The sequence below is a fragment of the Patiria miniata genome, unplaced genomic scaffold, assembly GCF_015706575.1.
Source record: "Patiria miniata isolate m_02_andy unplaced genomic scaffold, ASM1570657v1 HiC_scaffold_28, whole genome shotgun sequence".
NCBI classification, from domain to species: domain Eukaryota; kingdom Metazoa; phylum Echinodermata; class Asteroidea; order Valvatida; family Asterinidae; genus Patiria; species Patiria miniata.
The window spans coordinates 7511599-7539572 of NW_024037067.1; the positions used below are offsets into that span (position 1 = coordinate 7511599).

The 27974-nt window shown below is 40.6% G+C and overlaps 1 protein-coding gene across 2 annotated transcripts; it reads left to right on the forward strand.

Moving 5' to 3' along the window:
• The first annotated feature begins 356 nt into the window (after positions 1–356).
• LOC119734824 (exportin-6-like) lies at positions 357–27883 on the forward strand. 2 transcript variants are annotated; one of them, XM_038208399.1, is made up of 26 exons: positions 357–578; positions 3245–3335; positions 4187–4299; positions 4976–5173; positions 6980–7139; positions 7378–7512; positions 8206–8297; positions 8632–9011; positions 9767–9893; positions 10406–10518; positions 11782–11890; positions 12335–12427; positions 13083–13152; positions 13467–13626; positions 14113–14205; positions 14856–15006; positions 15545–15691; positions 16438–16627; positions 17119–17274; positions 18202–18316; positions 19193–19252; positions 20215–20326; positions 20766–20921; positions 25127–25225; positions 25578–25808; positions 26890–27883. In XM_038208399.1, the coding sequence occupies exons 1-26, from the start codon at positions 576–578 to the stop codon at positions 26992–26994; spliced, it is 3459 nt and encodes a 1152-aa protein (XP_038064327.1). In that variant the 5' UTR covers positions 357–575; the 3' UTR covers positions 26995–27883. The 2 variants fall into 2 exon arrangements, with proteins under 2 accessions (XP_038064327.1, XP_038064328.1); XM_038208400.1 differs by lacking the exons at positions 25127–25225; positions 25578–25808; positions 26890–27883 and adding an exon at positions 21008–21202 and having other exon boundaries at positions 20766–20874.
• The last annotated feature ends 91 nt before the right edge of the window (positions 27884–27974 follow it).

Here is a 27974-nt window from a genome sequence, read left to right on the forward strand (position 1 = left end):
GGCCCCCCTGGCCCTCGCGAATCCCCATGTCAGCGCGGCGGTATCAGGTTGCGCTGCGTCCTGGCCTTCTTCAGCTGGTCGAGTCGGTACAGTGGATCCCATAGCGGACTGAGGCTGACTAGACTATGACTATAGTAAACCAGCAGAAACAACTGCAATCGTTATCGATAATTGTTCAGATTAGATGTGTAACGAGAAAAATTAAAGGAAAAGCACTGACATAACCTGAGTTACTTTTCTTTTCCATATTTGGTCAAAGGTTCCTCTGCTACTCCTGACCAATCACAAGCCCTTTTTGACCCACAAAGGCACGTGACGTAGTGACACCACAAAATAATGCGCAGCCGGCCGGCGGAGGGCGGTCTGAACCTGAACGATCATGCGCAATGCGCTGTATCCACACGTTGGTATCGAAGTCAAGAGCCAAATCAAACGAAAAATGAGCTGAAATTTTGCCCTAAAACTGTCAAATTTTGGTATTAAAATCGCAAGTGGTAGTTGAAGACTAATTTAGCTTATCTGAGGACGTTTAACTCGTAGACAGACGGAGAATAGTTCTTAAACGACGCCGGAAGATGGTAAGATTTCACACGGAACTGGACATGCTGGACCGTAATGCTATCAAGCGCTATGTATAAAATGTGCAGTGTACAATGTACGCAATTGCGGGAAGGGCGCAGCAAAGGTGGGCGTAGGTGGAGGGGTGGGGTTTGCCAAGAATACTAATTAAATTCAAAGGCAACATTAATTTCCATACCTTCCACAAGTCAGTCAAACTAAATTTTCAAATAAAAAGAAGGTAGGGCCTAAACTAAATTGTACTATAAATTTAATAAATAAATAACAGCAATGCATGTAGGCCTATGTCATGTATGTAGTAGGATGGGACTCCGTATAGTCGTGTTCCCTAACGTGGCGCACTTCGAAGCTTACCCAACTTTCCTCGTGTAGTGTTGCCAAACCTCTTTGTTGACAAACCTCAAATTCATGCAGTGAAATTCTGGTACTTTTCCCTTATTAATGCTTGCTATTTAACCCCTGTGAACAATTTCGGTTTCATAAAATTTAAGCCAAAATTAAAAACGGTGACGTCCGGAAATTGGGCACAAATTTGCGAAGTGTTCCCTAACGTGGCGCACTTAAATAAATCTCAGAAAATTCAAAATTAACATTTAAGAATTTCTGTCAACTTGATAAATTCTGATAAATCATTATTATCTCTACTTACATACCCAGCCAGATGTTTGTCAGAAAATTATTACCTTATTTTTCGGGGCATTTTCAAAGGGTTCACTTTGCACTTGAAAATAAAATCGGAAAATCACGCCCAAAATAAATTTTTCTTCTTACTTTGTAGCGGGTAAATAAACTTGCGATTTATGAACGGGAGTGTTTAGAACTTGATGAAATTTCACTTTCTGTGAAATTTCAGTTAAAACTTTTGCTCTAGCTAGGCGCTACAGGCAAAAAATCAAAGTGCCCCACGTTAGGGGCCGCGCCACGTTAGGGTACATCAACAATATTACAATGTAATTTACATGTTTCTCGTTTGGAATAGAGATTGCCCACTAACCTTCCCGAATTGTCTTGTATTTTGTGTTGTATAACTCTTCCTTTTCAAATTGATATAAACAAATCTGACCGTGGTGTGGTTTATTCTGTGGACGATGCCTATGAAAATAGACATGCTCGGAGTGTGCGAACGGAGGTGGACTCCCAATTATCTAGTCCGAGTAACTAGGACTCTACAGATCGCTTTTGTAACATTTGGACATGGTCGGGCAATAGTAGAGTCCGAGATCGATGGCCCTATTGCGGTTACTACTAATTTTTTTTGACCATTTTCACTCGTACCCCCAATCAAAATCTTCAGATTTTACCCCCGAAACTGTCTTCAAACTACCTTATGCGCCCCTGTAGGCTTCAGTGGGAATTGGAAATACAAATGGTGGTGGTTAGGTTCACATACCTTAGAGAAGAAAAGAGAAATTTCACCTTCGATTCGGAAACCGAGCCTCGCCGAGCTGTCGTGCCAGTAACCTCCATCTTGAATGTTGTTGTTGTGTACGATTCATTCAAATTGTGAGGTCAAACTGATGACGTACGACGCGCCGGCCAAGCGCACGCCCGCATTCACAGTCGGGCATATCGTGTGTGCACGGGTACACCGGCGACTGTTTCCTGAACAGCGCAGCCTGCACATATTGCATAGCCGTGTATGCGATATGTGCAGGCTGTGCTGTTCAGGAAACAGTGGAAAATTTCGTCCTTTGACTTCCTTATGTGTTTGCAGCTGTAGAATGGGAACCAGACAATTGAACTTTCATGGACAGAGCACCATTAAAGATTTATGTTAAAATATAGATGGTACCTTTTAGCAGACACGGTGAGGGAAAATTCGCAAGTTTTGGAAAATGCTAATATTTAATTAAAATCGTTAAAAGTCTCGAAAGACACAATTTTTTTAATCGTCCTTTTTGTACAACTCGGCAGAAAGTCCTTAATGCCTGGTGAACTGGATGAAAATCTCCACTTGAAGGAGTTTAGGCAATGCAAAAGGAGAAATTTCCCATGCCGCGATAATAGGGATGCCGCGAGAATATGGAGTTCGACTACAACGACAGTAAATACATTAAATGATGGTGAAGTGTATGGGGCTGTTCATATAAACCGAGGCTTGTAGAGAACAGCCCAACACATAAACGGACAATACAGGACAGTTTACACAGACAATGGGAATAAACCCGAAAACAGTCAAAGGGAAACTAAAGACAAGACAAAACAAAACACGAGACGGGACACTAAAAACTGAGACAAATTGAATAGTTGCGATGAGGATAAGTTAAATAAAAAAGACAATGAATGGTATGAAAAGAAGAGATGTGGCTATGGAGAGTGACTGAGGAGGAAAAGCATTTAGCACATGTTGCTGTGTGAAATGGCACATGATGAGCAGTCAGTTTTTGTGACAGCAATGTATGAAGTGAAAAGTGTGTCAAAATTTGTTCTGAAAACTATTAACGACTATACAAAACAAAAACAAAAACCACTGTGTTTAGGCCACATACAAGAGATCGATTGTGCTAGATAATTTATTCCATGCAACCTTTTTTGTCTAACTTACCCTCTGCTATGCATGTACCATTAGAGAGAGGATTTCAAGTTGTACTCAAATTCCCATTGACATACTTCATTCTTTTCATTTTTTGTTTCAATTTCTGACTTGAATTTGTTGCCACCTCAGGCCTCCAGTGAATCATCCCTGCAAGCTTTGGAGGGCTTGATGAATGAATTCTTTTCCCCGGGGGCAACTAACCAACGAAAACGAGAAATAGGTTTGTATGCAGAAAATTCTATTCACTGGTTAACAACCATGAGTAATCTATGCTCTTGATTGTGTGGGCACCAACAAAATTTGTTTATATGCCCAGAGGAGGAGAATATTAAATAATATTGTCCTCATCCGGGTACTTTTACTGACATAATATTGCAGACATCCGGATACTTTTTTTTACGAAAGCATATAATATGCCGATTTAGGTTTACTGCTGGAAGCCTGATATATAATGTGCCATATCCTACCTGTTTCCCCCTGTTGACCATAATGAGAAGCCATTACTGTGTCTGTAGCATGGTTGTACGCACACCTTGCAGGCAAATCAGATTTATTGTGTTAGTACTGTTCGTATTTTGTCTGTCAAGATTTTGTCAAGATTTTGTCTGTTCAGTTTTCTGGGGAATTTCCCGGAAATTCTTATTTTTTTAAACTCAAAAACTCAACCCCTGTGAATCGTGTGAATACGAGAGAAAATGGGGGGGGGGGGGGGAGTGTTAGAATATGCAAACTTATTTGTTCAAATTTACAAATTAGGAATTGTGTATCCTTTTGTGGTAGAATCATTTGTTTTGTAAACTATTATGACTGTTGCAGTGGTTTCACCTTCTAAATCTGTAGATAAATGTTGGCATTTTCCAAAATGTTCTATGCTAGAACTTTGAATTAACAAGGGGGCATTACTTGCTGTTGTGTTGCTTTACAAATTTCAAATGTTGGTACCAAAATTAGAAATTCCTCATTCAGGGCACCTGCTGTCAGGTTTCAGTTGAAATTGAGTGAAATAATTTGCAACACTAGTAAATTTTGACTTAATATTGGATATCTATTTTTATTTTATATTGTGTACAGAGGAGTTGCTCAACAATTTCAGTGCACAGAGTGGTTCATGGAGACACTGCTTTTACTTCTTGGCACATACTCAGAATGAGTATGTCATGATGTATGCGCTCAGTGTCTTTGAGGTATGTTCATAACATTAATAAAATCATAGATGAAGTTAACAGGAGCCTTGAAAAAGAAATGCAGAGTAAAATCAAGTTATCATGGCTTTGAGCGAGCACACTTCTGAGTGCACGATTGGCAAGAGTATACTCTTGATCAAAGCAGGAGTACATTTATACAGGTGAAATTACTTTGAGATGGTGGAAGGGCAAAATATTGCCCGATCTTTTCAATTTAAATATCCTTTACCTCTTGAAGTCATGTTTAATATGATAAACAAGGAAAATCAAAAAGGTATTCACATATTTCCAGATTGCAACTTGGTTGTTGTACGAAGTATCACCTTCTGCTATTGCGGCATCCATTCAGTGCATGCTTTATAACAACTTGAACCATTTGAGTGATGCGCCCTGAGTGCAATGCGCACGTAACATTTTCCCACTCTTTCACGCAGTCTAAAAGTAAAAAATCACAAGTCATGGAGCCCCAAGTGGCAATCTATTCCACTCAAGTGTGACTAAGCCACTTATTGTTCATCCCTAGTTGTCAGTGAGTTGACTCCCAATTTAATTTGTGATTGACCGGATTACAAACTCGGCAGAATTGGCCACTAAAGTCTTGGAAAATGGCTGCAGATGCATGAAAGCTTTGAAGAGTTTTTGTAAACTTGTTGTTCTGATTCTGATTGATCCTCAGAACTTGATCAACAGACAATGGCTTGGAGTTGAAGCCCAGGATAAAATGGAAATCCGATCAAGCTTATCCAAGTTCCTATTGTCTCACCATAAGCTGGTACCAACGTTCATCTGCAACAAGCTCATCAAAGTCATTGTCTGCATCGGGAGACTAGACTGGCCACACTTCTACCCAGATTTCTTTTCAAATATTATCCAGGTAGGCATTGGGTGTTAATTGCTGTATGTAGCACTATATAGCTGTGATATCATCTTAAAATGGGGGTTTGGCCTTTCACTGATATTAAGTTATAAGTAATGTATACTCAATGCTGTCCAAGAGGTTTTGGCAAAACACCCAGTGTTAAACTTCAGTCTTATCACACTTGTTGCAATAAATGGTAAGGGAGATGCATATAAATGTGAAAACTGGCAGTTGTGTCACAGGAAATTCCTAGTATTAGGGAGGCTTCACATTCGAACTGATAAGTGTAAGTTTAGCTATCTGTAACTGTTATTGACCATTCTGTTGTACGCATAAGCATACACCTATTTATTGAAAAGTAGGATATCGAGGAAAATAATTTGGCTTAACAATTATATTTTACTAGGAGAGTCAGTGAATTACAGAGTGCACTCAGGAAAATGGCATGGGGAACTATCAAGTTTGGCTTCTCGATAGAGAAGTGATTGCTGCTTTCCTTGTCGTTTACTTCTCGTGAATGCCATTCCAAATTGAAAAGCAATATATACAAAGTGTTGTGTGGTTTGGAATTTCCTCGGTTTTCCTGAATACCAGTTGCATGCCTGAAATTAAAGATGCCGACCCCTCTGAGTTCATATTGACATGCATGGGTGATCACTGACCATCTTGCTAGTTTGCTGCTGTCTCAGGATCCCCTTGATTTTATATTCCCCACTCCCAGCATCTCCCAGTAATGGCACATTCTAAAGTATTTCTATGCGCCTCAATCCCCATGTACATGTATACCTACGTACTGCATAGTCATGCAGCAGTCACCATCATGTGCAGTATGTTTCTAGATTGCCCCCAGTGCTCCATAGCTGGTAACCTTTGCATAGATATGCATTGTGCAACATGGTGCACCACCAGCAAACATGTATGGCTAGGCTAGGCAGGAAGAGTGTAGATACAACTGGCAGAGTACAAAACTGCAAGAAAAAAAAATTGTGAGCTGTCACAAAATTTGGACATGTTGTTTGTTCTACATTAACCCTCCAATGAAGCAACCAACATTCTGTGCCAAGTAGTCATTTCTGTCATGATCAAACAAGTGACTGTTAAGAATTCCCAGCCTACATAGCGGGATTGACTGGCTGACACTGTTTAACAGTGTTGTTGACTCAAGTCACTGACTCGGACTCAAGTCGGACTCGAGTCGCTATTTTTTGACTTGAGACTTGACTTGACTTGGGAAAAAAATGACTTGAGACTTGACTTGACTTGACTTGAAAAAATATGACTTGTGACTTGACTTGACTCGAATAAATTTGACTTGCTGACATTAACACGTTTCTGAAAGTCACAAAAAAACACAAACCTATGGGCGTTCGTGCGCACTTGTATAATCGGTTGAAAAGAATGCAGATATACATAGCAAATTAGCAACCAGCATGCCATAGCTGGGCATCCTGAGCCTGCCACACGTCATGAACATGACTAGCACTATGCGTGTGTTATGGACAATGTATCATACTCGACCTCGTGCATGCGACTTTAAGTTTTTCCTAAGCCGAGAAAATCCTCCAAGACTGCCTGAGCACTTAATAACGTTATGGATTTATAGGTTATAAGTACTATATAATTTTTTTACAATGTAGTACCGGTACGTGTGTTAATTGGTTAATTTGCATATATTCACATAATTCTGCAGAGTTTTCCCCTCATGTGTAAACGTTTACTACTGTGCAAAATCTCTTTCCGTTTCCGGGCTTCTGTGTATATAGGACTAATAGGCTAATCCTTTTTAGTCTTGGAAGTTAATCCCTTTTCTTCTTCTGACAGCTTATCCATCAACCGCAGATGGTGACTCTAGGCCTGAGAATGCTGCAAACTACGTCTGAGGAGCTAGCTTCACCGAGGGAAGACCTAAGCATGGCCAGGAAGGAGCAGTTACAGAGACTACTCCTAGATCAGATCCCCACCATCCTCAGTATTGTAACACGTTAGTATGCATACCATCTGTTCATGAACGGCATGATGTGGCTGTTTTCTGATCAAACAAGTTTGGGCTCTTTAACCTCTAACCCCCACTCCCAAAACCTACAAACATTTGTAGCAAAATTGCCAATTTGCAACGCAAAAACTTACCTTGGTGTCACAAACGCATTGAAGCTGGGCAGTTTAACTGAGTTTCAACCTGGACCTTCTAATAACCTTCAAATCCATGTTTGTATTTGCAGGTATTTTAGAGACAATATTAGACAAGCATCGGCAATTAGTGACGACTGCAACTCCACCACCCTCCCCTACACATGGAGACTCCAATGATAGTAGTCCAAGTCACATTGCATATGGCTCCTCACCTCTCCAATCAGGTATGTACAAAGAACATTGCTCATTGCTTCCTATGTAGAGACATTTTAGCCTTATTTGTCTGAGAACAACCCAAAACTGATAATACAGAGTACATAAACAACAGCAACATTTTCAAGAGTGGCCTGGTTTTATGTTTAGAACATTTTGCAATCAACCTTACAGTACCTCCAATGGACGGTTTCAATAGGAACAGTAGCTGAGTCCATGAAACCTGTACAACAGGTAACTTTGCTTGCAGAATTTTGTGTGTGTGGAGCCTGGCAAACAAACTTCATGAGTGTTACACCTGAGTTACTGGCCTGAGTACAACTTGGTATGAAATAATGATGTCAATTAGGCCGTCAGTGTAAACGGCATAAGTTGCAGCGTAACAATTGTAAATGACAATGTTACTGATTAATCATGTTATCATCTGAGAGAAATTTGGGATTTGCCACCTAAACCCAAGAAATAAAACTGTTTATTTAAATGGCTGGTATAGTTCATTCAACCACTTTTTACATAAACGTGTACACGTATGAAATCATGCACAAAGGTCATTGTAGAAACAGTGATGGTCTTCAAGTTTTACTCATTAAAAACATCGCCCAGATGTAACACGTTTTGTGAAATTGATCATATGTACATTGCCTAGCTCTGCGTGGAGTTTAATGTGTACATTTTTTGTTTTTGTTGTGATTTTACAACCGCAGGGAGCAGTATCATTCGCAGCATGTTCAAAGCCACACCAGTCAGCAAACAGAACGTCCTGCCTCTTCCTCCACTGGACCATGACAGTGAGCAGGTCAGTATCGATGGTCATCCATTCTTGACTTGGTTAGGGCCTTTGCCAAGAAGTCAGTGTCAAATTTGTTTAAGTATGTACCTTTACCTCAACTTGTGTTTCAGAAATCTGCATGACCTGTTGATTTCAGAGGCTTCAGAACGTCCAAAATAGAAATATTAAGTAGCTATTTCTGTGTAAATAAAACACACAAATTGAAAATTAGTAAGGAGGAAAAAAAAATGGAACAAGTTGAAGAGCTTGGGTAGAGCAACTTTAAAAAGTTTATCAACATTGGATGTCTTTCTGAAAGGCTAAATTGTTCACAACTTGTCTATACGTCACCACCTTACAGGTCAGCCTGCTGTGCCTACACTGCCTGTCTCATCTCTTCTCCTGGATCCCTCTATCAGGAAGCATCACCCCAAACCTCCTGACTACCATCTTCCACTTTGCGAACTTTGGTTGTGACATCCAATCAGTACAACAGGGTAGTACCTCACCATCCTCTCAAAAGGACTTGAACAACAGCAGTTTCAGTAGTAGTGGCAGCTCATCTCTGGGTGTGCTGGCTATGACCTGCATCAATGAGATCATGGCCAAGAACTGTGTGCCTACAGACTTTGAAGAATACCTCTTGAAGATGTTCCAGCAAGCCTTCCAACTGTTGCAGCGAGTGACTAAGGATACTACTGAGCAGTCTGTAGGCAATAAGATGTCAGAGCTGGATGAGAGGTTAGTCTAACTCTATCCCAGGAGCCAATAGTAGACAAATATTGACTTCTTCAAGTGTTGTGATAAATCTAGCTCTTTGGGTTGATCTATGGAACGTTCTGTTTTCTTGAGGCAAAGCTGAGAGAAATAGAATGTTCCATGGATCACTGAGGGAGGCTAGTTTTACTACACCATGAGTTAAAGCAGTCAATATCTGTTTTGTAATGCCCCACCAACAGATTCTGCTTGGTTTTGAGAGATAACTGATAAATTTGAGTAAATTGATAACACAAAAGCAAAGGAGTTACATTTTTTTCCAAAAAAATGGAAAACTTAAAAAATTTAAACAACTTTAAAATGTTATTTTTTAAATTTTATTCCATCCCTCCGACCTGGCCAAATTTCATGCTCTGTTCGTAATCCAATGAATAAAAAAATGCTGGCCTAATGCCGTCTAAATTTCTATATTTCATGTGACTTTGATATGTTATTTTATCAACGTCAAGATCATCACTGTACACTCAGTAGTGTCCCAGGAATGATGGAAGCATTTTCTAAACCATTGTCCAAATTAACCAACCCGTGATGGCGGGAAAAAACCCCAAAACTGGAACATTGATCCTGCAATTACTTTGACACTACCAAATGTACAGTGATCATGTGCACAGATTGATTTTTATTTTGAAAAGATAACTAAGACATTTTCTGAAAGTAAATGGTGGTTATCTTTTCCCTTCTTTCCTTGTTGTTTCTAAACCTTTGCTATTTGTGTTCAGATACGTGGAGAAGTTCACCGAGTTCCTTCGACTGTTTGTCAGCATTCATCTGAGGCGCTTTGAATCCAATTCACACTTCCCTGTCCTGGAGTTTCTTACACTACTTTTTAAGTACACATTCCAGCAGGTGAGGAGGCAAATTAAGGTCTTGCTCTCAGAATTTCAAATCAGTTCAAATCAAATATGTATAGGATATTGCATAAATTACAGAGGGGTAGTCACTGAAGAAGTACATTGTGCACAAATTAGTCCATCAATCCTGTAACCACTAGGAACATACCGAGATATTCCCATGCACAGCTTGTAAATCTAGCTCTCAATTTGCCAGGTTCATCTTAGTCTGGTATGTGCCCCAGGTAAGGTTTACTGACAAATGTGTATGGGCTTCTTGTCTGGGCAATTGTACTTTAAGAACCATCTCACAACAAGATAATATTTTACCTTAACTCTCCCAGATCCTTCAAAAATATTAAGAGGATTTGGGGGATTTTGCAGGATTAAGGAAGCTTCCAGCAAAAATGCACTGGGATTTTGTGTTACCGAAGCTACGTCTCAGAATTGTGGCTTGCAGTACAACAGAGTCCAAAGTTGTGTTTGCAATATCTTATCTTTATTCCCTGACCTGTTTTTCTTCTGCAGCCCTGTCATGAAGGTTACTTCAGTTGTCTGGATATCTGGACCATCTTCATTGACTACCTTCTTGACAAGACCAATACCTCAAGATGTCCAAACACCAGTAACCTTGTGGACAGGTGACATTCCAATAGAAGATGCTTTTATTATACCAATGGTCATCCTGTTATAATCTTTCGAAAGTCCAAAATCCAAATTTACCTTCATACTGCCAAATCCTTTCAGATTCTCATAGATGAAGTTATTCCTTAGTCATTTTCTCTGTATAGGACTTATAGTGAGACATCCCACATGTACCCTCATTTATCATATTTGCCTAGATGAACACAGATGTGTTCAGTCCTTTTTTCCTGTAAGAGCATTTAATGGCTCAAAGCTGATTTGGCTAGTTCATCATTGTCCAAACAGTCATTTCAGTTAATTCAATGAATGTCTGTGCACATGCCTGAATGCACACCTCCCACCAATTTTGTTTTGTTTTCATGAACTGACACACTTCTTTAATTTTGGATAGTGAAAATATTATTTCCTCTGGGCTGAAAACCATCCGTAAATTGTTCAAGGATGACCTTGTCCCCACCAGTCCATAACAACAATAAGTGAAATTCTCTGTGAATTATATCAAGAATTCTTCTGATTAATAATCAAGCTTAGCTTGGATTCTGTGGCATTTGAGGTGACTGTTGACTGGTGGTGACTTGGTTGTTCATCTTGTGTCCGTACAGAAACACAAACCATGAATAGCTTCCCTGTGCTGCTTCTCTCAGGAATCCACTCTCATAGATGCCAACTATCACCAAAATATGTTGTTATTAGTACAAAAAGTGAAGCTGGTATGCAAATAGAAATTTACTGCAAAAGTTACAAATTCCAAATTGTTAAACCTACATCTTTCTGTTGAATTCATAGTTTTGCCCAAAATATTATTTCAGGAATGTATGACATTCCGATTTGATAGTACGGTTATCAATATATAACGTAGCTGTTAAATATGAAAATGAATCCAGGAACACTACATTAAGCATCAACATTCCAGGCCTGGCTCAAATCAGTTTAATTTCATGCGTACACAACATGCTTGCCAAGATAAGACTCTGTGTGAACACTTGAATGATGATTAGCATCTATTCAAAGACTGCAGCCAAAATAACGTCAAGAAAAACATTCGTTGTTTGTTTTTGCTCAAATGGAATAGTATATAATCATTTCTAAAGCAGCATAACTGGATGCATGTGGAAAGATTTTGAATTAATCACATCGGTATTACTTGCAAGATACTGCTTTTTTATCAGGATTTTGAGGCAATGACTTGCTGGGTTGTTTTTAGCCATGGACCCAAATTGGAATAGCTGTATTTTTGTTGCTTGTGCTTCATTATGCAGATACAAAGATGCATTGGTGTCACTGATCACTGAGGTTCTTCACAAGCTGCAATTCCGCTGCAACCAATCACAGCTTGAGGAAATAGATGATGAGATACTCAATGATGATGTGAGTCAGGCATGGCCGTAGATAAAGAATTTTAAAAAGACCGACTATAGAACATAAATAAATAAATCTTATACCAAAATACGTACAAGGATATTTTTGTAAATGTGACTTTCTGCACTTATACTTTACTTTATTCATGAGGCTTTGAAATGAGTTTTATTTGTAAGTATGTCTTTCCTAGTTGTGTAAGTTTGATTTACAGTTTTACTTTGAATCAAAGTGTAGTGCTCTTCCAAACAGGCAGGTTGTGAAGAGAGGACAATATGAATGGAGTTAGTAATCATCATTATCTTGTAGGATGAAATCCTGGCTATTGAGATGCTATTTTCTCCTACCATTCCATCTGGATGTGTTAATGTTCGTATGCAACCATACCATTAGTTCCCATGGCCAATGTGTCAAATTGAAGCATAAAATGATGCCAGTTTTTGTTTATTTTGCAAGTCGGAGACAGAGTGGCAGAATTTTCTGCGGCAGTGTCTGGAAGTCATTGCCAAGGTCGCTGAGCTTCTACCAACGGAAGCATTTAGAGTATTGGTGAGTTGGCTACATGTAGGTGGGGTGTGTTATTGATGAGGAGTTGCTGGGTCAGGTTCTCTGGTAGTCGTTATAGAGATTTGTAGCTCCTGAACCTTGCTTTCAAGAAAGTTTTGTTTAGTGTTCGTAATTGTTCCCAATAGTTCAGAATTTATACAAAGTGATCAAATTATCAATGCACATATGATTTACCCAACTGTGTAGTAGGTTATCATCTTGGTGCTCAGAAACACTTTTTGTATCCAACAATATCAAACAGTGCGCAATTTCTGTGAGGTTTTTGTTTAAGCAGTACTTAACATACTGTTTGTTCTAGTTGTTGGATATGGTTGGATTAAATAGGTTTCAAAATGCACAGCTGTAGAAATAATACAGTTACACTCTGATATTATCCTGATTGTGACTTTGTCTTGTGCTTGAATGGGTCACATATGCACTGTAGCAGGCACTGCTTTATGAGGAATGTTTATATTGTAAGGTAAAGTTGGACCGAGTCGTAGGATGTTAGTAGCCTTCCCACAACATGTGGTCCCTATAACGACTAGCTAGGCTCCCTCGACCCAATAGCAGGACATTATATGCGTCGTTGAGTTTGAAAAATGACAAGCAAGCAAAACTATTCAGAGAATTATAACTTTGCTGTTTTTCCCCCCAGTACCCACCTTTTCAGGAGTATTTAGACGTCTACATGGGACTCGCCCAGTTTGTAACGGAAACACAGGAGGGTATGATTGCTTCAGAGAAAGTAGTTTCTTATATCCCAAACCTTTTGCAAGATAGACAAAAATTTCATTCAGTTTTTATTTTGTGTTGATGTACATGTATTAGCCATAGTAACTTGTGCACTTTGGTTGAAATACTGAAAGGTTGGTTCTTCAATATTTTCCCATGTGAATTTCTATTTTTATGGAAGGACTGAATGGCTTTCAACTGTTGGGCATTTTCATGAGTTCAGTAGTTTCTTGATGTAAAGCAAGTTCATGTCATATGGGTAAATGAAATAGATTGCAGAGGTCATATGTTATATTTTCTCTTTCAGGTCGACGATTGAACATCACAGCAGAGCATGAATGTCGTAGACTACACTGCACACTGCGTGATCTGTGCTCGCTATTCCAGTCATTAGGAAGACTGTCTGATCACTTCATTGCTGAGAGGTTGTCGGAGAGATTTGATGATGCCCTGTCATTGATTGACAAGTAGGTGCAGGTTGTGTCATTTTTTAGCTGCATTCGGCATTGATGTCTAGATCCTAAACATGTTAAAACCTTGGGTTTTTGTCAAGTAGCCTCCTTGAATCTTACAATCAGATAACACTTGCAATCTGATTACTTGTAATTTAACTTAAAGGGTATGCGTGTTGGGCCCCGTGTAAAGGAAAATTAGCTGGACTATACCTTTCTCAAGTCCTGCTAAATGTATGTGGCCCATAATTTCATTAGGTTTGGTGAGTAGAAGATAATCTCTCACACACACACATGTAAGACATTGAATTAAAGGTATACATTTGTACTGGACATTTTTGTCAAAGGAAAATTTGTAATTGATATCATTATTGCATGTTTGCATAGTAGATTAGGAATATCTCGCAAACATTTGAAATCTTGACAGACATTAAGTTTGAACAATTTGTCCCATTTTGAAATTGCTTGTCTGTTAACAATGGATTTTCTTTTTTTGAATAGATTTTGTCAAGTGACTGTGTATGGTACTAAGATGAAGCTGTACAAAGTCAAGACAGCCATCCCCACAGTACTCAAGTCAGACTTTATTGATGTGTGAGTATTGCTGTCAATCCATTCTTATCTTTGGGGAAAACTTATGTCTTGTCTAACACCTCATGGATTGAAATTATGGTAACAGTCAAGCTGCCCAGAAATCGTTTGCCTTCAGCTTATTGCACTGGCCAATCAAACATGCTTTATCGTTCCGCGTAATTGAGTATAGTTACATCATTTTGAAGGGGTGCCATCTACAATTTAATTTTGGGATCTAGTGGTTCTGTTTCGGGGGGGGGGGGGGGCTGGCATTTTGGATAGCAGTGATGACCAGCTGAAAATACGTGCACAGAATTATTATGTACATTAAAATGTGGTAATTGTCCCCTTTACAAATGATGTGACATTGATGTGACCCTTAAGAAGATAAGTGAGTTGTAATCTTTCATGGGACATCGTGTCCTTGATCAAATCTATGGATGCTTTTTTCCATCTGATTTCTTTTTTGAGGTCTTTTTGGTACGATGACTTTGCATACTTCACTTGTTTGTGGTCTGTAATTTTATGACTTTTGAACCGTTGAGCAATATCTCAAACAAGTTATAGGAAAAACCCTTTGCTGCCCTTGTTTGGAAAAGGCCATGTAACTTCTTGTTGAGATCAAATGTTGAGTTGTTCATCGTGGAATTTTATTGTGCACCATGTTACAGCCATGCCCAGTCACTAGCAGCCCTGCAGGCATTCACACACTGGATATCACAATTCTACAGCGAGGCACAGAGGAATAGCAGACATCATGATAAATTTGTGCCGCTTGTCACCAGCATCATCAATGCTGTCACACCGCTACTAGCCAAACAGGTATTGCTATAGGGTCATAGGGTAGCACTGTGAACTCTGACATATAGGATTCCAAGCACAGACTTGAATGCAAACATCAAAAACAGCAGTTTTTGCTGGAACAATGTGTGTTAGGCCGTGTCCGAAACAGGCTTCCAGAGCTACAGCTACGTCTATTGTCAGCGCGTCCCCGCGTATTTACAATGGGCGCGGACCGAGACCTAGCTCTAGACAGCTGATTTGGATGCCGCCTTACAGTTGGCCTGTTTCTTATAATAGGCTGTTTCAGTGTTGCAGCAGAAAGTGCTGTGTCATGTGAATGATTTAGTCACTGGGAAATATTCATGTGATGAAAAAAAAGGAATTTTCCGTGGCAAATATTTGTGAAATTTGTATACTGTGAGGAAAGATACAGAATTTTTTTGCTTTTCCACAGGTACACATGAAATAGGCAAATACCAGTCTGTGCAGTGTCAAATGAAGTACAGTTGTTGTAGGGATTGATAATCGAATTGTTTTTCAATGCAACCTGATTCCATCGATTCCACATTTCTCCAAGGTTCCAGAGAAGATTCTTGTCTCAGCTGCCCACCTATTCCTGTCCATGGCCACGACTGTCAGACCACCGTTTCTCATTGAGCTAGCATCTGTGCAGATTTTATTCAAAGATGTCAGTGGCGGGTCGTTATCAGGGCTACAGGATGAGGTAAATGCCTCCAGTAGCTTACTCCTTGAGATTGTCCTGCTACAGAGTAGAATATGAGACAAGTGACATGTCAAATGACAAACTCTGTAAGAGAAGTGTGCTTTTTGAGAAGAATTAGAAGGTTTTTGATTTTTTTTTTTAAGTTGAACAAAAAAAATGTCTGGAGCGGGGTTTGAACCTGTGACCTCCGGTTTACCATTCCGGTGCTCTACAAACTGAGCTATGCAACCCTATGTTGGTGGTTCCCCAATTCTTTAATCTCCTTGTTCAAGGGGGGCTAGTCAGAAGCCATAAACCCATGTATGCCATACAGCCAGAGATCACGCCCAAAGTCACAATGCAGACATGGGCAATACAAACGGGGATCACTCAGAGAGGATACAGCTTTTTATTACAAATTTTCAAATGAACCACAAAGGGAGTCTGTCTAGGTGAATTATATAATAAGTTTATATCTGGAATACCAGAGATGGAAGGTTCAAACCCCACTCCAGTCAATTTCTTTGTTCAACTGAAAAAAACCCAACTTATAATGCACCAAGTCAGTTCCTTTTGTGGATCATTTGAAAAAAGAGTTAGAAAGAATTAAGTTGACTTTCCAAGATCTTTGGCCCATTCTGCATGCTTTCAGTCAAGGAAGTGTCTGTGAATAAAGTAGACATAGTACAGTTAAGATTGCAGACTGCTGGGTACTTGCAATGTCCTTGGGCAAGCTACATTTCTTTTGTCTTGATTCCGTTGTCTAGGTCCAGCTTCTAGTCTGCCGAGCGTTGTCCAACATCCTGATCCTGCCCTGGCCTAACATACCAGAGACGGATCAGCAGTGGGCGCTACGCTCCCAGCACCATGCAGAGTTCATCCAGAGACTGACCAAAGAGTTCCGTTCACTCAAGAACATGTCACAACTTGCCAAGGATAAGAGCTTGCAAGAAAGAGGTATCATCAATCCATGTCCCATTTTATTTGTAACAAAAGTAACCTCTTGACCCTTCCAACACTATTATGTTTTTACCTGGGAGATAGAGAGATGTTGCCGTGTGGTTTTTCCCATTGATACAGTCCCATGTGGTTGCAGATACAATGCAGTGTAGCGTAGTGTCGGCACAAGGTTTTAACCCCAGTTATATTTTATTTGCTTGCTGTGACATTAGTTTATCTGTATCAGTATCTGCAGTTACGCTGTGCACACTTCCCACAGATATAGTAGTGTTTAACATGGACTGAAGGGTTTTTCACAAGGTGTCCATTGGTGTGCTGTTGTGACTTAATAATAAAGTTTACTACAACAAACCCACTGTGTTACACTTGAGCATTGATTCTGAAGTACCTTGGTAAATTCGTTCATCACTTTTCCGTTTTGATAATGAATTCATAATCACCTTTCTTTTTTGATAATGAACTTATAATTGTTTTTTTTTTTATCACAGCCAAGCCAACGATCAGAAGAACATTACAGTTACTATCGGACCAGGTGGAGTCCATTGCTGGGGAGGTATCCAAGACCAAGCAAGTCTGTCATAACTCCCTACAAGACTCGATTGATGTCACTCTCTATCTGTTTCCACTCTACATTCAGCAATCAGGTACAAAGATGCGCTCGGCTTCTATTTGGTCTGTGTGATGTTTGCCCACATGTGTGACAGTGCCAAATGTTTGGTTAAGTGAGGTACCTACGTGCTAGGATTAGTTGGCAGATAATGCATGCTGAGGATTTGTTCCTTGCACAGAAATCAGAAATCGCTGGCCTAGATTCTGTAATGTCTTGCACACAGGGAAATCAATTTGTAAGTGTATGAACTTGGGCTTGTTTATGGTGTCAATCCAGGACACACATGTGAAACATCATTGTGTAATTGAGGACAGGAGTCAAATCAAGGACGGCCTCGATTAGAAAATGTGTACAAAACCAATGGGAGCTGTTGCAAAAAAGTTCAGAGTATATACAAAAGATTGATGATGAGGAACAATAGAAAATCATTGATTTACACCGTAAATGTTGGTGCGTACATGTTCTACATAACCCCCCGAGGACTGACACACAAAGGGAGAACAACAGATCCTTTCAGTCCTCGGGAGTACGGTCTTTTGTTGGAAATGGTCCTCTGTAGTAAGTTTGTGTGCTTAGTCTATAGGAGAGTGTTATAGGGACAAAAGGAAACACAAAGCATTGTCCTTGAGAGTATAGTAAAACAAGAGTGGGTGGGCATGTTCATCTATTCAAACCGTGGACGAAAAATTCCAGAGAACAAAAGAGAACAATATCGTCCACGATTCCCAGCATACGTCCGCGATTAGGGTCGTGTACAAAACCTATGAGAGTCTTCCTAAAAAGTTAAAGAGGGACAATAGGACATCTCTCATAATGAACATATTCCCCTTGGCAAGATGGAGCAATATTGATGATATCACTGGGAAGATCACATTATCTTGGTGGTGTGTCAGTCATCAGATCATAAATGCTCTCATCTCATTCAAGAATTGATATTTATTTTCGACTTTTCAATGTCCAGATGTCATCAATGATATGATGGGTTTCTACCTGGCTACATTCCAGAGTCTTCGTGTTCAGATGGGCATACCAGCCATCCAACACACTATCACCATCTTTCTGGAGTTATTCACAAGGTGGGAATAGTAGATATGGTCATCATTTGACTCGATTCCCTTTGACAATGCAGTAGAAAGTCAAACACGATGGGATCCAAGACAAGATTATTGCTATAGAGGTCTTTGGTTACAGCAATGTTAGCTGCTGGAATCTGGTTGCTCGATAAGATGTCATGTACTTTCCCTTGTATTCAATGGAGAATCAAAGCCTGTGATGGACTTGACTCATTGACTGCTTGTAAATGAAAGAAAATTCCAGCTATGTACATGCATTGCCAGGTGAAGAATATAGCCAATGTGATCCATACCATGTGGTATCATTATGTGCAAACTGGCTACAACACCACACACATGCACCTCATACAGGCATCAAAACCTTACAAGAAAAAGAAAAATACCTACATAGAAAAGAAGAATTCAAGTTTTGAGTATTCGCTTGATGGAAACGAGTGTACCAGACAGAATTGCCAACAGGATTTATATACTTGTAATCCAAGTGTAGTTGAGCAGCATTCTGGGCAAGACAAAACACTGGGACTATACGAGTGCTTTTTCAGATGTACAGATATGTTCTGTAAATTTGAACATAGGATGAGAGAACATAGACAGTTCAGTATAACCTAGTGTTATTCATAGTGGTATTCATTATATCTGTTTTTGACTGTACTGCCGATACATTAGGCAGCCTAGTAAAGCACTGTGGTTTGGGGAAGTGTCCCCATACCAAAGTTTGCCAGCACCATGATGTCATTTGCCCGAATTCCAACCATTAAGTAGATCCCCTGTTGAACCACTGTTAAATCTGAAATGGTTAAGCACCAACATTATGTGGAATAGGAAGTATAGCTTTCAACGTAATCCTCAAAATCCTCAAATATTTTGCCTGTATTACAGAGAGCGGCTAACAGTAACGATTCTGGAAGAAGGAAACAAAGGAAGAGGCGTCGTTGAAAAGTAGGTTTGTTGTTGACAATTATGTGCATAGAAGCCTTTTGTACATTGTGCATACCTGCCAACCTTTCCCAATTTGGCGTGATCATTACGAAAATACAAGCTGTATTCCCAATTACAAATTGAATGCCCTTTATTACGAATTTCCTCAAAATCATTTACATTTTCAATTAATAACTGATTTTTGAACCGAAACGCTGAAAAATCGGTTAGATATAAGCCGTGTCTGAATTATCGACTACGGCTTGAAATTGCACATGAGTCTTATGGGACGTGGCTGCAGCCGCTACCATAGACATGTGTGTAATATCAAGCCGTAGCCGAGTGATTCTGACATCGATGTAGTCGCCGGGTACCAGCCAGTTAGTATTATACATGTGTGTTAACGGCTTGGAACCAGCGTGTGTGTGTCATACACTCGCTTTTCTTAAGATGGCGCCCAAAGGATTGCCATGTGAGTCCAAAGTTTTCATCATGTTCGTAGTATTCACGAAACATTTTTTAAAATTTATGTGACACCATCATGACTTCCAAGACAACAAAAAAGGGACAGTTCTTAGTGACGAGTATTGAAAGGAGTTTGAGTTTATCACAACGTCAAGGAAAGATAAAACAGCATGCGTTTGCCAGGTGTGTTGGCGGGATATTTCTATCGCGTACGGTGGCCCTCATGTAAATGTGTGTAAAAACATACGAACTCGAAATTGGAAGTGTTTCTCAGTCCCAGATTCATGTCTTATCATCATTTTTGCAATGAATGAACTTCATTGAGATGATACACGAAGAAAAAAGTGGCGTCAGGTTGCAATATTCTTTCCAAAACTACTTGAATTTATTTAAGGAACAAGTGCCCTTTCAACTTTTTTTATTTAATGTATAATTTAAACACTGATTTAAAAAAGTTATTTCAGATTCCATATAGAAATAAGCCCCTTCAAGCCCTGTAAATATGTGTGTCGTTTCAGGTTTCTTCAGATTCTAGAGATTATCGTCCAGGAGCCAGGGTCGGCATTCAAGGCTTTCTTACCCACTATCATCAGTATCTGTATGGATCACATCTACCCAATCATTGCACAGGTTAGTCTGGTTATCGCTGGGGTCTTGTGGGGTCTATTGTTACCCCGAACATTCCTACTGTGAACATAGGCCCTACAGCTTGTTCAAGAGATAAATCAGGCCAACTTGTGAAAAATTGAACCAATGACTTTTGCACCAGACGAATGCATATCTGATAATCTGTATCACGGCCAACATGACAACTCCAAAGATCTTATAGAACATGACTTACGAGAATGCAGCTGACTGCAGGTCCATCCTGATAAAGTCAAATCCTGTATGATGCATGCTCAACGTGTTTAGTATTTCCAATTGGTTCTACAGGTTTCTCAATTATTTTGACACCAGAGAAAAGCCTGAAGGGCAGATGAGGCTTGGTTTTCAAAACTCCCTTTAGTTTTCCAAGTCTGGTGTTGGTCTGTATTTTGGATGAACTAAAATCTGGAATTGTTGCTTGCAGAGAGCCTCCCCGGACATCAAGCCAGCCTTATACAAGCTGTTGTTTGAGCTGCTACAGAGCAAGTGGCGTTATTTCTTCTCAACAACTGTGTTGACTAAACTGCAGTCGGGTGCTGAGACAGTGGAGAATGAGCAGCAGTTTGTGGCAATCATGCAGGTGAGGGGGGTTGATGTGGCGGTCCATAGTTTGGATATTGTATCTCAATCTGACTGTATTGACTGTGTTGACTAGTCTGCAGTCGGGTACTGAGACAGTGGAGAATGAGCAGCAGTTTGTGGCAATCATGCAGGTGAGGGGGGTTGATGTGGCGGTCCATAGTTTGGATATTGTATCTCAATCTTACTGTATTGACTGTGTTGACTAGTCTGCAGTCAGGTACTGAGACAGTGGAGAATGAGCAGCAGTTTGTGGCAATCATGCAGGTGAGGGGGGTTGATGTGGCGGTCCATAGTTTGGATATTGCATCTCAATCTTACTGTATTGACTGTGTTGACTAGTCTGCAGTCGGGTACTGAGACAGTGGAGAATGAGCAGCAGTTTGTGGCAATCATGCAGGTGAGGGGGGTTGATGTGGCAGTCCATAGTTTGGATATTGCATCTCAATCTTACTGTATTGACTGTGTTGACTAGTCTGCAGTCGGGTACTGAGACAGTGGAGAATGAGCAGCAGTTTGTGGCAATCATGCAGGTGAGGGGGGTTGATGTGGCAGTCCATAGTTTAGATATTGCATCTCAATCTTACTGTATTGACTGTGTTGACTAGTCTGCAGTCGGGTACTGAGACAGTGGAGAATGAGCAGCAGTTTGTGGCAATCATGCAGGTGAGGGGGGTTGATGTGGCGGTCCATAGTTTGAATATTGTATCTCAATCTTACTGTATTGACTGTGTTGACTAGTCTGCAGTCGGGTACTGAGACAGTGGAGAATGAGCAGCAGTTTGTGGCAATCATGCAGGTGAGGGGGGGTTGATGTGGCGGTCCATAGTTTGGATATTGTATCTCAATCTTACTGTATTGACTGTGTTGACTAGTCTGCAGTCGGGTACTGAGACAGTGGAGAATGAGCAGCAGTTTGTGGCAATCATGCAGGTGAGGGGGGTTGATGTGGCGGTCCATAGTTTGGATATTGCATCTCAATCTTACTGTATTGACTGTGTTGACTAGTCTGCAGTCGGGTACTGAGACAGTGGAGAATGAGCAGCAGTTTGTGGCAATCATGCAGGTGAGGGGGGTTGATGTGGCGGTCCATAGTTTGGATATTGCATCTCAATCTTACTGTATTGACTGTGTTGACTAGTCTGCAGTCGGGTACTGAGACAGTGGAGAATGAGCAGCAGTTTGTGGCAATCATGCAGGTGAGGGGGGTTGATGTGGCGGTCCATAGTTTGGATATTGCATCTCAATCTTACTGTATTGACTGTGTTGACTAGTCTGCAGTCGGGTACTGAGACAGTGGAGAATGAGCAGCAGTTTGTGGCAATCATGCAGGTGAGGGGGGTTGATGTGGCGGTCCATAGTTTGGATATTGCATCTCAATCTTACTGTATTGACTGTGTTGACTAGTCTGCAGTCGGGTACTGAGACAGTGGAGAATGAGCAGCAGTTTGTGGCAATCATGCAGGTGAGGGGGGTTGATGTGGCGGTCCATAGTTTGGATATTGCATCTCAATCTTACTGTATTGACTGTGTTGACTAGTCTGCAGTCGGGTACTGAGACAGTGGAGAATGAGCAGCAGTTTGTGGCAATCATGCAGGTGAGGGGGGTTGATGTGGCGGTCCATAGTTTGGATATTGCATCTCAATCTTACTGTATTGACTGTGTTGACTAGTCTGCAGTCGGGTACTGAGACAGTGGAGAATGAGCAGCAGTTTGTGGCAATCATGCAGGTGAGGGGGGTTGATGTGGCGGTCCATAGTTTGGATATTGCATCTCAATCTTACTGTATTGACTGTGTTGACTAGTCTGCAGTCGGGTACTGAGACAGTGGAGAATGAGCAGCAGTTTGTGGCAATCATGCAGGTGAGGGGGGTTGATGTGGCGGTCCATAGTTTGGATATTGCATCTCAATCTTACTGTATTGACTGTGTTGACTAGTCTGCAGTCGGGTACTGAGACAGTGGAGAATGAGCAGCAGTTTGTGGCAATCATGCAGTTGAGGGGGGTTGATGTGGCGGTCCATAGTTTGGATATTGCATCTCAATCTTACTGTATTGACTGTGTTGACTAGTCTGCAGTCGGGTACTGAGACAGTGGAGAATGAGCAGCAGTTTGTGGCAATCATGCAGGTGGGGGGGGGTTGATGTGGCGGTCCATAGTTTGGATATTGCATCTCAATCTTACTGTATTGACTGTGTTGACTAGTCTGCAGTCGGGTACTGAGACAGTGGAGAATGAGCAGCAGTTTGTGGCAATCATGCAGGTGAGGGGGGTTGATGTGGCGGTCCATAGTTTGGATATTGCATCTCAATCTTACTGTATTGACTGTGTTGACTAGTCTGCAGTCGGGTACTGAGACAGTGGAGAATGAGCAGCAGTTTGTGGCAATCATGCAGGTGAGGGGGGTTGATGTGGCGGTCCATAGTTTGGATATTGCATCTCAATCTTACTGTATTGACTGTGTTGACTAGTCTGCAGTCGGGTACTGAGACAGTGGAGAATGAGCAGCAGTTTGTGGCAATCATGCAGGTGAGGGGGGTTGATGTGGCGGTCCATAGTTTGGATATTGCATCTCAATCTTACTGTATTGACTGTGTTGACTAGTCTGCAGTCGGGTACTGAGACAGTGGAGAATGAGCAGCAGTTTGTGGCAATCATGCAGGTGAGGGGGGTTGATGTGGCGGTCCATAGTTTGGATATTGCATCTCAATCTTACTGTATTGACTGTGTTGACTAGTCTGCAGTCGGGTACTGAGACAGTGGAGAATGAGCAGCAGTTTGTGGCAATCATGCAGGTGAGGGGGGTTGATGTGGCGGTCCATAGTTTGGATATTGCATCTCAATCTTACTGTATTGACTGTGTTGACTAGTCTGCAGTCGGGTACTGAGACAGTGGAGAATGAGCAGCAGTTTGTGGCAATCATGCAGGTGAGGGGGGTTGATGTGGCGGTCCATAGTTTGAATATTGTATCTCAATCTGACTGTATTCCATCGGGGATTTTGAAAGGGTGGGCTACTTTCAAAACTTACCCGGTACTGGATAAAATCTTCAGGGGTGAGATTTGAGGAAAATGAAAAATCCACAAAACATTCGGATGGGAGTTTGGAAACTGTTTTGAATTTATGAAAACAGAAAACGCTGGAATTCCAGAAGACGTCTCACCAAAAATCAGGAAATCTAGAAAATCTGGAGAAATCTCACCCGAGTCGTGTAGCCCTGCTGAAAATTGTACCACCCTGTTTTGGTTTTATTTATTATTAGTTTTTTCCAACACTACCCACATAACATTTAGCTATGAACAGAGTTGTAATGACTCGAGTCAATGACTCGACTCGAGTCCGACTCCAGTCACAATTTTTGGTGACTCGAATCGACTCGAGTCCCTAAGGGCAAATGACTCAACTCGAGTCACTGCGAGCAAATGACTCGACTCGAGTCCCTCATCAGAATGACTCGACTCGAATCGAGGAAGGCTAATAAGACTCGAGTCCCAAAAATAAAAGCAAATCTTTGCGAAAAATATTTGCAATGACTTACGCTGGCGCCGGTTTTCGTTCACGTCACGTTAGAATGTTCGCGAATAATGTACATCATACGTGATTTGATCAGTGTCCCCATTAGTTGAATGGCGATCAGCTGGCACCCCCGTTTTATTTTTATTAAGAGTCAAATGTGGTGTCACCACATGCAGTAGCCCGAATGTAAAATTAAAAAAGCCCCAAAATGACTTTCTCTCTTGTGTTTATTTATTGTATAGTGTTCAAATATTTGTGACTCGAATTGACTCGAGCTAAATACTTGACTCGACTCGACTTGACTCGACTACACACTGTGACTCGACTCGACCTTCTTGACCTAATGACTCGACTCGAGTCACTTCTTTAAAATGACTCTACTCGACTCGAGTCACAAAAATTAGTGACTCGTTACAACTCTGGCTATGAATACTATTTGACTAGACAGACTTCCAATTGTTGAAAATGGGTTAATAGGCACGGCACGTAGTGACAGTAATCTTTGTTAGTGCCACAGGTCACATATTTTCCAGTATAAAAAGTTCATCGTCTAAACAATGTCCCTTGTGTTCTTGAGACAGAGCCTCTAAGATGTTTTGCGTTCCACACAATATTGCGATCATATTATTTTCCAATTCTGCTAAACATTTACTCAATATCCATTTTTGCCTTTTGTTGTTTTATTTCAGGCATTTGGTCAGTCATTTTTGCAGCCAGATATTGACGTCTTCAGGCAGAATCTAGAATCACTAGAAACTCTCAATGCTAAATTCAAGCTGTACCATAAGGTAAGCTCAATTGTCTAGAGTACATATGTACATTTGTTTCAGGTTTAAAACCTACCCCATCCTACACAGGTGCACCATTAGACTCCTACAGAATCCAACATGCATATTTTGATATTCCATGTCAATTGGTTTTATTCTTACTACATGCATCAACAAAATCAGATTATATGATGACAAATTCTCTCTGAATCTTTTCAGCAAGATTCAAAGAGGCAAGACACTTATTTAGTCCAGTGACTCAGAAAACTCATTTTAATGGCCAGTGAACATGAGATTGTGAACGGGTCTTGCATAATGGTTGTTATATCTCACATTGTAACCCTTGTTTTTCCTTGTTGATCCTAACCCTCAGAAAATCTTTCGGGACCTGATGCTGTACTCTTTCCTGAATGTTTTCCTGCAAGTCATGCTGCACAAGTCACATGACCTGCTACAGGAGGAGATTGTGGTCACCGTTTACAACATGGCCGCCGTGGACTTCCACAACTTCTTTGGCACATTTCTCTTGCAATTCCTGCAGAGCTTTGACGGGTTGGATGGGAACCAGAGACAGACACTGGAGTGCAATTACAAAAAAGAGCAGGTGAGAGGAGGGGGGTTGTGTTTGCAATGTCTTGGCTGGAGCTGACCTTGTCCATTCAGTAAGGAATATTCAAGAAATGAAGGAAGTAAAACAGGAGTTTGATCTGTGCTGGGATATGAACAGGAGACCTGTTAACCCTAACCCTAACCGCCCTGAATCCTTCCCGCCCTGAATCCTTCAAAATCCTTTTTGCCAAAATGGAGGAATTTGGAGGATTGAGATTACATGGCAAAAGTGCATTACTGTTTTTGTAGGATGCACTTTGTCAAGGTCTTGGGCTGGACCTTGTGTTGTTTTTGCTCAGCCATGCATAAATATAGGCCTGGATTATGCTGGAAATCCTCCGTACTGCTCCAGGATGTCACAGACCAAGCCTCAACATATTGACAGTCACTGCCACAGGATTCAAGCAGTGGTCACCTCTCTATGGACCATATTCAAGAAATAATGGAGGAATTTGCAGGATTGAAGCTATATGCTATTTTTCCATGAGGCCAATTGGAGGATTTTGCAGGATTGAGGCTACATCCTAGCAACAAGGCCTAGGGAGTTAGCGTTAACTGGCATTCCAGTGCCTTACCCATCGAGATATATGTTGGTATTTCCAGACAGAAACTTGCACAATCTATCACAATTGAATGAACAAAGAAACTGATCTGTTGATTTACAGTTAAAATGAATTTCTGTTTCAGTACAAAATTGGTGAGAAAATGTATTTCTTCCAAACCACCCCTTCATGAAGTGTTTGAACCCAACTCTGTAGCTGCTGGCTCTTGGGAACAATACGTGCTACGTGCAATGCTCAACACGTACACCAGCATGCATTTGCACACACACATCGCGCCATGGAACAAGGATGATCTAACTGTTGAATAGTAAATCACATTCACCATGGGCGAATGGGACTTTTTGAGCCCCGGCTTAAATTGGAGCAATAATGAATGTCACGTGATGCGAGTTCCACCAATCAAATGACAAGGATCTGTATGTCAGTTATATAAACTGAGCCGGTTTGACTGATGATGTGCAAATGGTTCTAACATGCAATTCATTTGAAATGAATGTTTGTTTTATACTCCAGGATCTTCCGTCCTTCATGCAAAATCTGGCAAGACTGATCAATGATCTGAGGTACTACAGAATATGCAACAATGCGCTACCTGAAGGTTCTGTCAAACTGCTATGATGATTGGACAGCCACGAGTCTTCCCTAAGGTTTGGACCAATCAAACAACTGCTTACACATGTATTATTTCCAAAGACAAAAACATTTAATGCACTTTGTTATATCTTATTATGTTGCAATCTGAAAAACCTATTTGTCGATATCAGAGATAAAAAAATTATTTAATGCCTATTATTGTAGAGGTCAGCATTTTCATTTTTGTTGCAAGGACGAATGCCCTGGTTTATAGACTGGTTATTTTTTTTTGGCATCAAAGTTTCCTTTTTGATTGTAACCAACAATTTCTGTGAGAAAATTTCTCAACAACAGATTATTTTATTAATTTGAAATGATGTCTTGTATTGAACAAATAGAGGTCTCAAATCTTTCCATTGTTATTTTCATTTTAAAATGATGCTGTATATTCTTGCATTTTGTACATAAACAACAAGCCAAATATGTACACATTTACAGTTATATTTGTACTAAAAGCAGCAAAATAATGTCAGAAATGATTCTTTGTATTCTTTAAATGACCAGGGGAGCATGTTTGATATATATTTTTGGTCGAAAAACTGCCGCAATTGTTCGGGTTTTTTGAGTTCATAAGCCACAATACTTTATAGATGGCTGTTGTGAATTCTTTTTGTATGTACACATTGCATGTACAAATAATGTAAGTACATATTTATGAATGGACACTTCTGTACATAGGAGATGCAGCTATTCATATGGGTGAAGCAAAGATTGCTTGGCCCCAATTATGTGGATGACTGACTGCAAATTATTATTGTGCCTTTCAAGTTGAAGTGAAAACTTTACTTGGTACTTGGTTGGTTCTTCTCATAAGAACTCTGCAGGGGAGTTTTAACAGGAGGCCAGGAACACCGGGGCAAACCCCTTCTCTTAGTGATAAGTGTTACTGGGTTCTTTTACGTGCATTGCATTACACAACACATGGGACCTACGGCTTCACGTCCCATCCGAAGGACGAAGCAATC

Bases quoted from the DNA above. Each gene is read 5' to 3' on its own strand.
- LOC119734824 (XM_038208399.1), top strand. The intron at 12,428-13,082 runs GTGAGTTGGCTA...TTTTCCCCCCAG, and splicing joins CGGAAGCATTTAGAGTATTG to TACCCACCTTTTCAGGAGTA. The intron at 16,628-17,118 runs GTATCATCAATC...TTTTTATCACAG, and splicing joins TAAGAGCTTGCAAGAAAGAG to CCAAGCCAACGATCAGAAGA.